Source organism: Lycium ferocissimum, chromosome 10, assembly GCF_029784015.1.
Source record: "Lycium ferocissimum isolate CSIRO_LF1 chromosome 10, AGI_CSIRO_Lferr_CH_V1, whole genome shotgun sequence".
NCBI classification, from domain to species: domain Eukaryota; kingdom Viridiplantae; phylum Streptophyta; class Magnoliopsida; order Solanales; family Solanaceae; genus Lycium; species Lycium ferocissimum.
In genome coordinates this window covers 31,360,404-31,373,058 of record NC_081351.1, presented here as the reverse complement: position 1 = coordinate 31,373,058, position 12,655 = coordinate 31,360,404, and the positions used below count along the sequence as shown (strand labels likewise).

Sequence of the window (12,655 nt, the reverse complement as noted above, 5' to 3'; positions counted from 1 at the left end):
AGAGAGAAAATTAAATAATGAACAATTTTTGTATAGAGACTTAAATTAGTTAATAAGGGGTGACTCAAAGGAGGATAGTAAAATCTTTGCTTTAGGCCCCAAAAATATTGAGATCTCGATTTTTTTTAATTGATAGTAGATTTTATGGTTTTACTTTCAGTTAGAAAATATTGAAGTCTCAAATTTGATGGGATAAATTTATTTCATCAACAAAAATCACGTTATACATTTTATTTAAAAGTTTAGTGTGTTTTAGTGTGAAATTTAAGAAACTAAGATGAATTTTTGAATCTTTTAATTTTAAATTAAAAATATGTATAACGTACTAAAATAATTTTTATATTATGTGATTTTAAATATACAAAAAGAATATTAAAATTAAAGAATAAGTGAAATAAAAAGTAACATTGTTTTTCAAATAAATTATCACACCTTTCTCTTCCACGCTCTCTCGAAGTAGACTAGCTTTTGGGCATTGTATGAAGTTAAAAGTTTTATATCTTTTAAGCATACTACAATGAAGAAGAAAAAGAACTACAATGAAGAAGAAGAAAGAACATAAACCTCTTTAAAAATTGCCTTGAGTCTCTCGAAGTAGACTAGCCTTTGGGCACTGTATAAAGTCAAAAGTTTTATGTCTTTTAAGCATACTACATCATATGAAGACGAAAAAAGAACATAAAAATCTTTAAAAATTGGCTTGAGTCACCCTTGTATTTAAACCATTATTAAGTCAAAACTTTAAGAAGTTCCAATTATAATTAAAACAACATTCATAACTAGTTATAATAAGAATATAGATAAAATAAGGAAAATAAAAAAAATAAAAAAAGTGACAAAATTAATGTTAAATAAATTACCATAAGAATTATATTTAAACGATATTTCACAACCATAGTTTTGAATATTTTTCCTATAACCTTTCAGTTTAGCACGTGGGAGTTTGAAAACGTCATCACTGGCAGCACGTGTGTGACAGTTGTTAGAGTAATACAATGCTACTTAAAGCAACACGTACCGCCACAAATACTGAAATCCAAATCGCTTTTCTAATTAGAAATCGAAAACTATACATGAGAAAGTGCAACATATTCTGCAAAACTCAATGTATATTTTTTGGGAATTTGCAGATGTTTAAATACTTCCCCAATATTTTCTTCTTATGAGATTTTATCCATTTATAATTGATTGATTTGAAATTTAAGAAACACTCTAAAATATTAGTTATTTTGATTTGATTTCAGAATAAGTAAAAGATAATGATATCTCGAGTCCTCTTCTATGTGAAGAGACTCTTGACGATGTTGGTCTTTATTGTAACTAACACTGTAATGTGTTATTCCAAACCAGATAGCGTACAAAGGAATCATTTCACCTCTTTGTTAGTGTGAGTCTCCCAAATTAATTTTAGTTTTTTTTTTCGTCAAAGAAAGAACATTAGATATTTTTTGCATTTTTCAGTGCAAATCTGGAAAAGCATCTATTTAAAAAAAAAAAACACCATCTACATGGCAATACAAATTATCCATAAATTTGTAGAAGCAAGGACATCAGTGTAAGACTTTTTTATGAGACAATTTTCTATCTAACTTGATTAACTATTTAATTGAAAAACTGATTTTCTTGACAAATTACTCTAGTAGCAAAAAGAATATGACGTTCTTATGTGGCACCTGCTTGTCTTTTGCTGACAAAATGAACCCATAAAGGTACCACGAAGTGGAAGAAATTAAAAATTTCAGGTCACAAGACACTGGCGAAACGTTTAGCAGAATGGAATTGTCGCGCTCTACTCGAAGTATCAACGTGGTAACTCCTTTTGTTTTTACAAGCTTTTTTCTATCAAAGTTATACATACTGTATTTCATTTATGAGTGAACAAAAGACACCATTAGTATCAAGTCAAACCAAATCATCTTGAAAGTTGTTACAAGTAACTTTTAGTTCTTTAACTTTATGTACTCCTTCATCACTTCTCACTCCTCATTCCTTTATTCCCTCTTAATCCCCAAATTCTCACTTTTTGCACCTAGGGTTTTTCCATCCAATCGATAAATAAACTTTACAGCTTATAGTTTTCAAATTCATGAATTTTCTCTCGAATTCTCCTTTTTAGCCGTTAGTATTGGATTTCAGCCTATAAACCCCACTCTTTTTAAATTCTTCTTAATTCTTGATCATCCCTCTCAATACTAATGATCAAACACACTCTCCCTCTCAACATTAACGATCAAACTCACTCACTCTCTCTCTCAATTCAAGAAAGAAAATTCAATTCAAGAAAATTATCACTCAAGAATTATGGAGGAGGCAACCTTGATTGTCAAAGATTGTAATGGGATCAAAATGATTGAGGTTGAGCGTCTTCCTGATGGATTGTTACTATTTGATGAGGGGGTGACCTTCTAATGATCTGCTGTGGGTTCTGATGGTTCTTTATTGTTTGATGGAAAGGGCGATCTCGTTATGCCGGATGTTGAATCTGATGAGGGTCATCTAATCTTGGTAGAAGAATCAGCTGAGGTATTGTTTGATGAAGATGGCGACGTCATCATGGCGAGTTATGAAAGTGTTGCTGCATTTGATGAGGGTCATCTCATCAAGTTCAAGAAAGGCTTTTTCCTTTTAATGAACTTTCTCCCGAGTTTTCTCCCTTTTTATCAAAATGTTAAGAATTTTGATTGGCCAAAATCCTTCCTTCTCATTTTCAGCTCTCAGTTGAATATGAACATTTGTAGAGTTTTTTTGTTAATTTTGTTAGAAGGAAGATGTAACATATTGAATTAGAAGGGAAGTGTGTTCTATCTTAAAAAAAGTTCTATAACTTTTTCGATTTAATATATTTCCTTTTAACCATCAATTAAAATCTCCGTCTCTTTAAATTTAGTTTAACAGGTGGAAACAGACCCTCTAAAATATGTGTTCTTATTAAATCTAATGTTTCAGTTCCTTGCGGATGGATGACGGATAAAAAATCATTACAGTATTTCATGTTCTTTAAAAAAATGTTATGAAGAACTTGACTAGTATAATATGTTAGATAATGTGTTAAATAATTAAAAATAGTAAATTTTATTAAATATATTAATGTTATTTTTCGAAATTTCAAAGTTCTTTGTGAACATATATAGAAAATGAATTTGACAGTAGATTCATTCTTGATTTTGACAAATGGATTTGCTCATCTAGGACATATGTGTTATGTTTTAATAGATGTGCCATCGCAGTCAAACTCCGCACCCGACAATTTCTTTTGCCGATCAATGTTTATAAAGCATGGAGTGATATATCAACTTCATTCCATACACATGCCAAACTGTTGGATGTTAGTTCAAATAAAATGATCAAAACATCTTAATAGCAATTGATTGAAACCATACTATGCAATCAACATACTAGCCAAGACTCTAAGACGAATCTAAGTTTTTTAGAATATGGGTGCACTACTAAAAAAAAAAAAAAGAAGGAAAAAATGCAATAAGTGGGAATTGATCCCTAGTCCTCTAGGTAAATAACTCAACATTCAACTAAGTGCACCATTTTGTAGCATGGGTGCCACCAGGTAATATTAGAATGGCCCTACAAGGCGCATTGGACCCGGACCATTCTAGATTTGCGTCTCGTAAAGCCCATTCGGAATAAGCGCTTCCTACTAAAGATTTTTCCATGCCCAGGGCTCAACCCGAGAAATATCCAGAATATCGCGAGAAATAACTAGAATATCGCGAGATATAGCAATATATCGTGAGAAATAGCTAGAATAACGCGATAAATAACAATATATTGAGAGATATGACAGAACAATATTACTGCATAACTAATGCAAACATTTTTAATACTAACTCAAAAATGATAAAATAATATTTAATTTATTAAAACTTAATTGTTGAATTAATATTTTCAATACTATTGTGGGTAATAAATTAACCTCGGAGAGTTAAGAAGAGATTATTTTAGTCAAACTTCAAAAAGAAATAGTAGGAAGATATATAGAGAAAATCGAGGGACAATTTATAGAGGATCATGATTTATCCATCTTTTGAACATAGCAAAACATTCTTCAGGTTTGTCGGAACAAGCTGTGTGTCCTGATCCCTATTAAAGAAAAATAAATGCGGAGTTAAAAACAAAAAAATCCAAAACAAAGCTCTTTAAATATAACTCAATCTAGCTAAATTGAGATAAGTTAAGGGTTAAGGGCAAAAACACACCTCAAATACTATCAGGTTTTTTTTTTTTTTTTTTTTTTTTTTGAGTTTTCTACATGAACTATCAGGTGTGAGAGTTTCCAACCTAAACAATCACCAACTACTCAACTAGTTTGCGAAACACACTTCAACTATCAGTTTTTCACTTTTCCTACCTGAACTATCACCAACTAGTTCAGGTAGTTTAGATAGGAAACTAGTTGGTGATAATTCAGGTAGAAAAAGTGAACAACTGATAGTTGAGGTGTGTTTCGCAATTTAGATAGGAAACTCTCACACATGATAGTTCAGGTAGGAAACTCAAAGAGTAGAGGTACTTGAGGTGTGTTTTTGACCATTATCTCATTTTTCAATTTTCATGTAAATTATTTCTACAATTATTTCCATACCTTCACTGTTGCATAAGTCATTTTGTTGGAGTAAGACCTCATATAACTACAAAGATATGACAGAAAAATAATCAAGCATTATTAACTCACATAATTAGTTTTAAAAATTCATAATTATAATTAAAGCTGTTAAATTTAGAGATTAACATACCCGGCAACTTGATCATTTACGTTCCATGGACGCCAATCTTCAATAATAGAATAATTCAGAGACTTTATCCATACTTCTGTGGATTGGAAAGGAACCATATAATCATGGTCGCCACTGTTTAAACATGAAAAAACCTCCATTTTATTCATCAAATATTTATAAATACATCAAAAACTAAAATTCTAATGACATGAAAAAAGGGCTTCGATATATCTTTGTAAGGAGACACAAATTTTTTTTTTAGTTTTCTTTTCTTCTGTAACCCTTGGTGAGATTTAAACTTTGCATTATTCAGATGTATATCATGCAAGTTAAAATTGTAATCATTAGACAATGACTTCAATCTCATGCCAAATATATAAAATTTACATAGACACAAACGTAACAATGAATATTACCTGTATATAAGTGATCGATAACCTTTAGTGCTTAGGTTTGCATGATATGCTACAGCGTTATTTACAGTCATTGTGTAGTTTTGAGAGCTTCTATATATACTTTTCCTACATTTTATCCAGCTTCCTATGATTCCCTACGAAGAGTAAAATCACGAGTTTAGTTAATGTCTGTATGCCAAATATTGTAGTTAATTATGTGATATATATATATAGACGCACACTCATTTGGTAATTCACGTACCTTCCGAACATGAAGAGCTTCTTGGACTTCAGGGTCATTAGCCCAATACCTCATATGCTTGCGCCAATCGGACTGAATTAATTAGAAATACGTTTCCACAATTAGTAGTATTTTGTTTATTCATTTAAGTTATATAGGATATTAGTGTAACAATTTATTTTTAATTTACGTTTATATACTCTTGATAATGTTAAGACTGTCAAAATACAATTATGCTCCGTCTAAGGGATAATGCCCATTTTCTTCATTTAAAAAAAAAAAAAATTTAAGTCATATTTTTTCTTTTTCTCTTTCTTTTGTTTTAGTAGTCGTATATTTTTATCTATATATAGAAAGAACTTACAGCACACTTGTCTCCACGTTGCAAGGAGATGAGTTTATCATCAAGTAATCTTCTTTCACCAGACAGTTGGTGTGGGCGTTGTAGGTCATCATCACTTACGCAAAAGGGCTCTAATACGTGTTCCACATTAATGTTGCTTACGATCTGCATAATTATTTTAATTTGCTCGCAAATTTTGATAAAAATAATAAATAACCTACCATCACATGTTAAACTAGATCGATAGTACTGAAAAAATCTTTACTGTTTAATATATAATTTAATACATATTTAAAAGCAATACTTATAACCTGCTTGAAAGTTCGAACGTCATTTGCACATCCCGTATTGTTGGGATCTATGTCTGTATATTCTCCTTCACAATTCTTCTCCAATGACTGTTCAGGCAGACATTCAAGTTTGACATGTCCAATTTAAAGCCTTATATTTTGGAATAATGTAGAAATTAATCAATAAAGAAAAACAAATTAATTCTGATTTAACCTTATAAAGTTCATCAGGTATAAGTCCCATGCCATGGGCAAAAGGTATATGATAATTGGATTCTTGAGGACGAAATGTAGAAGGATTGCCAATTAAATATCCCTGAAATTAACCATGCAACTTTTAGAAAAGAGATTACTTGATGATGGTAATTAGTATGGTTAGATAACAAATTAGAGAAAAGAAGAAATATTGACCTGAAGATTAACCAATGGCTCCTGGCCTGCTCCATTTCCTGTATAATGTGTAGTACTTAATCGGATCCCTCCGTCCCAGTTCGGTGGGAATAGCTACATAACATTTTACAGATGATTTACAGCCACACAAATATCTAAGGGGAAATTTCAATGGGTAAATAATTATTATTTGGTAGTGTGCGTTACTAAAAATGTACATAAGCCAATATGTATCGAGTACGTGTATACTCTTAAATGTGTCCATGTAACATGTACATCAAATTAATTTGGGATACTCAGTATTTTAATCCTATACATGAATCTTACCATTTGATATCAACTGGGTTATAATTGGGATAGTAATCCCAGAATATGAGTTTCCAGAAACGTAAAATGGATTTGAGATGAATTGGGGATGATCACTGAGCCACTGAAATAATCAATGGATTCATGGTCAAGTGTTCATATTAGAACATTTCAATCTTGTTATAGTAGCAAAGTCCGAATGCAAATTTAATTTCAGAATTCGAAAATTACCTTTCTTAGGAATTCATAGACATATTCACATGCTTGTACATCAGTGTACTTGTGTGCAGGGTCATTTGTTGCATATGAGAATCCAGTATTTACGGGTTGATCCAAGAAAATTACACTTGCAATCTGAAAATTGATGCACGCTAATTATTATTCATTTTTTTTATCAAAACAATAATGGAATATTGATCATGTGAATTACCTTGGTCCATGCGTGTGGGTTTAGTACGAACTTGGGCAAACTCCCATTGTAGACTTGTTCAACAAAACGCAATGGCCCTCAAGAACAAGAAAAATTCTTAGCTTGGACTTGTGTTTTCTATGGAAACTCAAAAAATTATTTAACGTTTGGAAAACATTTGTGAAACACAACAAAACAACAACATACCCAGTGAAATACCACAAGTATGGTCTGAGAAGGGTAGGATGTACGTAGTAGGATGTACGTAGACCTTACCTCTACCTTTGTGGGGTAAAGAGGCTTGGACTTGTGTTTTCTATGGAAACTCAAAAAATTATTTAACGTTGGAAAACATTTGTGAAACACAACAAAACAACAACAGCATACCCAGTGTAATATCACAAGAAGGGTCTGAGAAAGGTAGGATATATGCAGACCCTCCCTCTACCTTTGTGGGGTAGAGAGGCTGTTTCCGATAGACCCTTGGCTCAAAAAAAATATAGTCGATGTAGGATTGCAAGGAAAATAATTAAGACAATAAAATAGCAAGATAGAAAATAAATGAAGCAATACATAGTATGATATATACACAGAAGAGTAAGGATCTACGTGATACCTAAATAATGCTATTAAGAAAAGGTGAAGAGGAGATGAGGAGGATAGTCCCTTCGTCTCCCACACGCAATGAAATACGAGTCCGGAGCCAAAAATGGCATATTTTTACAAAGAATTAGACCAAAATAGGTCAGTTTTTTTTTTTTTATACCCAAATGGGTATTTCGTTGATCATTCAACGAAATACCCCCGCCATCTGTTCATAGCAAAAGAACTCTTTTTTTTTTTTTTTTTTTTTTTTGCTATTTCGGGGATTGTTCCACGAAATAGCTTTTTTTTTAATTTTTTTTTGCATTTCGTGGAACAATCCACGAAATAGCTTTTTTTTTTTTTTTTAATTTCGTGAAAAAAATGATTTTTTTTTTTTTTACATATCATGACACAATCCACGAAATAGATGTTTTTTTTTATTTTATTTCATGAATAAAAAAAGAAATAGGAAATTATAATTTTTTTTGTTTTTGCATTTCGTGTATTAAAAAACGAAATAGGATAAATTTTTTTCTAATTTCGTTTGTATAAAAAGGAAATTGGAATATATATATATATATATATATATATATATATATATATATATATATATATATATATATTTCGTGTATTAATGAAGGAAATTGATTTGTTTTTTTATTTTTTTTGCATTTCGTAATCTAATGAACGAAATAGGTTTTTTTTTTTTTTTAGTATTTAGTGAATAAAAAAATATGAAATATATAATATTATATATATATATATATATATTTTGCATTTCGTGTATTAAAAAACGAAATAGGAAAATAATTTTATTTTCATTTCGTTTATATAAAAATGAAATAGGAATACATACATACATATATATATATATATATATATATATATATATATATATATATATATATATATATATATATATATATATATATATATTTCATTCATGTACCAATGAAATATTTGGTTCCACGAAATGAAAAATAAAAAAAAAAAAAAAACATATTTCGTGGATTGTTCCACGAAATGCAAAAAAAAAAAAAAACAGTTTTATTTATATTAACGAAACTGTTTTATTTTTTAATTTAAAACTGTTTTTTTTTTTTTTTTTTTTTTTTTTTGCATTTCGTGGAACAATCCACGAAATATGTTTTTTTTTATTTTTTATTTTGCATTTCGTGGAACAATCCACGAAATATAAAAAAAATAGTTTTTTTTATATATTTTTGAAATTGATTTTTTTTATATATATATATTCCAAATTGATTAAAAGCCATTTTTTAATTTTTTTTAAAATATATTTTTCAAAAAACTTAGTGTTTAACTGTAAGATTATTTTAGTCAACTTTATATATCGAGAAAATTAGTCAGCTTTATTTTCAAAAATTGAAACCGCAGAAGTGAAATTGACATTCACAGATACATTACCCCTGGATTTTTACGTTGAAATCTATTGCGTATCATCATCTTATAAGTAAATAAAACTGAAAATTTCACGCCAATTTGGGAAAAATTGAAATTGAATGTGATAAAAGACGTTTTTTTTTAAAATCGGCTCGGCCAAACCGCCTTACGGCGGTTTGTGTGCATAGATCTCGGAAAAATACCCAAAATCAAAAAAAAAATCGCGTAAATCGGACGTCCGAGCGCAAAGTTATGACCATCTAAAGTTTGACGACTTTACAACTAGTTTTTCTCCCTATATTTTTTAGAATTATATTTATATTTAAAATAAAGTTATGTCTTGACTTTACAACTAGTTTTTTTTTCGTTTATTAAAAAACGAAATAAGATTTTTTTTTTTATTTCGTGAATATATAAATTTTTTTATAAATGAAACACAAAAATATATATATATTCATCCTATTTCATTGGTACATGAATGAAATATATATATATATATATATATATATATATCCTATTTCATTTTATATAAACGAAATGAAAATAAAATTATTTTCCTATTTATATATATATATATATATATATATATATATATATATATATATATATATATATATGTATTCCTATTTCATTTTTATATAAACGAAATGAAAATAAAATTATTTTCCTATTTCGTTTTTTAATACACGAAATGCAATATATATATATATATATATATATATATATATATATATATATATATATAATTTCCTATTTCTTTTTTTTATTCACTAAATAAAAAAAAAAAAAAAAAAAAACCTATTTCGTTCATTAGATTACGAAATGCAAAAAAAATAAAAAAACAAATCAATTTCCTTCATTAATACACGAAATAATATATATATATATATATATATATATATATATATATATATATATATATATATATATATATTTTCCAATTTCCTTTTTATACGAACGAAATTAGAAAAAAATTTATCCTATTTCGTTTTTTAATACACGAAATGCAAAAACAAAAAAAATTATAATTTCCTATTTCTTTTTTTATTCACGAAATAAAATAAAAAAAACATCTATTTCGTGGATTGTGTCATGATATGTAAAAAAAAAAAAATCATTTTTTTCACGAAATTAAAAAAAAAAAAAAAGCTATTTCGTGGAACAATCCACGAAATAGCAAAAAAAAAAAAAAAAAAAAAAAAAAGAGTTGCTGCTATGAACAGTAACTGGGGGTATTTCGTTGAATGATCAACGAAATACCCATTTGGGTATAAAAAAAAAAAGACAGCCTATTTTGGTCTAATTGCTGTAAAAATATGCCATTTTGGCTCCGGACTCTGAAATACAGGGACGGATATTTCTGGAACAAAATTTTCTTTGATAATTCAAACACAATCATATTCTCCCTCTAAGTTGAATAATTTATACAAAAATCAAACTTGTACTAATATTTTTGCAAAGATAATACAAAAATACAAATAATTTAATTCCCAGAATTTACAATAAATAATTATATGAATATCACTCTTAAGTAATTAGTATGAATATTGTACTTTAAAAAAAAACTTTAAGAAGCTACACAACATGCATTAGGATTAGGATTAGGATTATGATTAATGTGAGTACCTATTTCATGCACCATCGCAATAACAGAGGAGCAACCGGGCCCACCAGATAGCCAAATCAAAAGAGGATCAGTAGTAGGGTCAGATTCAGATAGCAAAAAGTAGTAGAAAAGTTGCACCTCCTCATCTTTACCAACTCCAACATACCTATTTAATTAATTAGAGTGTCATATAATAACAAGAAATAAAGAGCGTCGTCATATAATAACAAGAAATAAAGAGCGTCTTTTCTAAAATAGGAGTAGTTTATAAAAGTAATGCTTTGACAAATATGAAATACATTCAAATATTTTGCATTATCATGATCGAGAGGACGTAAATTGTCTTACTTTTCTTATTAGTTTGTCCAAAAAAGATTGACACATTTTTATATTTCAAATAATTTAACTTTATGAGATGATTTATATTCACAGAAATATCTAAGGCTTGTTTTGGACCACACATTTCAAAAGTCTTCCCTTTATTTCTTTAACTTCGTGCCAAATCAAACTAAGATAATCTGTTTGGGACGAATGGAGTATTAATTATGACATTGTTACCATGAAATTCTTGAGTTATACACTATATATATAGTTCTAAGATCAAGATCCTCGTTCTTAACAGTTATCGATGATCTTGCTAACTTACTATATGAGTAAAATAAATTAGCATTATACTCATTCTAATCCTCGATAATTTTCAGTTTAAGCTTCAAATAACAATAATTGTAAGAAGTCTAAAAAACACAATGACGCGGAGTAAGCAGTGAGTGTTAAAAAATACAAAGAAGTAAAGAAACGAAGAAACCAAGAGGTTCAACATCTATTAAACACATAAAAAATAATTTTAATCTTATATATACAGTGTAATATTTGATCGAAGGGATTCGGATGAGCCCCCTTGCCCCTTACTAGCTTTGCCTGTGGGAGTAAGAATCAAGGAATTTGAGGTGTGGAATATTATTATTCTAACAAAAAAAAAAAAAAACCTATTGACAAAAAGACAAACAATTTTTTCTAGGATACAAATTCAGAAGAGAATCTAGGATTTCTAGAATATGAGTGTATCACTAAAAAAGAAGAAAAAATGTATTAAGTGGGAATTAATCCTTAATCCTCTAGGTAAATAACTCAACCTTTAATCAAGTGCACTATTTAGCCTTTTTGTAATACGAGTGCCAACATGTACTATTATACCAATTTTCAAAAATATGAATATAAAATATCTAATTTTATAGAAAGATCATAAATTTAAGTGCCTAAAATTTAATGTGTAAATTCGCCCTTGGATACAATAATCTTGTAAATTCATGGGAGCAAACAGAGCTTCACTCCCAAATTTTATAATAAAAAGGACAAGAAAAAGAAAAAATCAAACCAGCCAGCTCACAGTACAGTCTACCAACATGATTGTGGTGGGATGAACAGATTTTCTCCACCATTAAACAGAAAAAATTCTGTTAAGGAGAACTTCCCCCTTAAAAGGCCTTATACGATACGAATCTGAAATAATCGGGCCTTAATACCGATATCAAACAAGAAAGCAAAAGAAAACTCACCCAGTCTCTAGATAGAATGGGAGGGGTCCATTCAAACCGGGGAGAGACTCAACTGTGGAGTGAGAAGCAGCTTGTTGAAGAAGAAGTAAAAGGAAAAGGGGTAGCTTCAACAACCACTTTTCCATTATTCCTAAATTATCGCTTGCTTGCTAGTATCCAATAAGTCTAAAGTTTTTACAAAGGAGCTCCTTCAAAGTTTATCCCTGCCTGATCCCACTAGTCATTTTCTGGTCCCAGATGTAGTTAAAGTTTCCTTTGTCGGTAGGATTTCTTTTCTCTTCTTTTGGAGGGGAAGGATGGAATGTTAGTGTGGATGATTTAGAAGATATAATCGGAGTACATGTATGGTTAGGATCCATTTGTATACTTGGTGAAATCTGTGATATCTTAACAAAACCCTTGG

At 29.2% G+C, this 12,655-nt stretch overlaps 1 protein-coding gene across 1 annotated transcript; it reads right to left on the bottom strand.

Annotated features, from left to right (window-relative positions):
- Positions 1-3,911: 3,911 nt before the first annotated feature.
- On the bottom strand, positions 3,912-12,377 carry LOC132035324 (serine carboxypeptidase-like 13). The gene is made up of 14 exons (XM_059425592.1): positions 12,253-12,377; positions 10,717-10,862; positions 7,126-7,202; positions 6,927-7,049; positions 6,717-6,819; positions 6,411-6,448; positions 6,214-6,315; positions 6,021-6,107; positions 5,731-5,874; positions 5,388-5,459; positions 5,147-5,280; positions 4,749-4,862; positions 4,598-4,643; positions 3,912-4,095 (listed from the first exon to the last, which is right to left on the bottom strand). The coding sequence occupies exons 1-14, from the start codon at positions 12,375-12,377 to the stop codon at positions 4,012-4,014; spliced, it is 1,395 nt and encodes a 464-aa protein (XP_059281575.1). The 3' UTR covers positions 3,912-4,011.
- Positions 12,378-12,655: the final 278 nt, after the last annotated feature.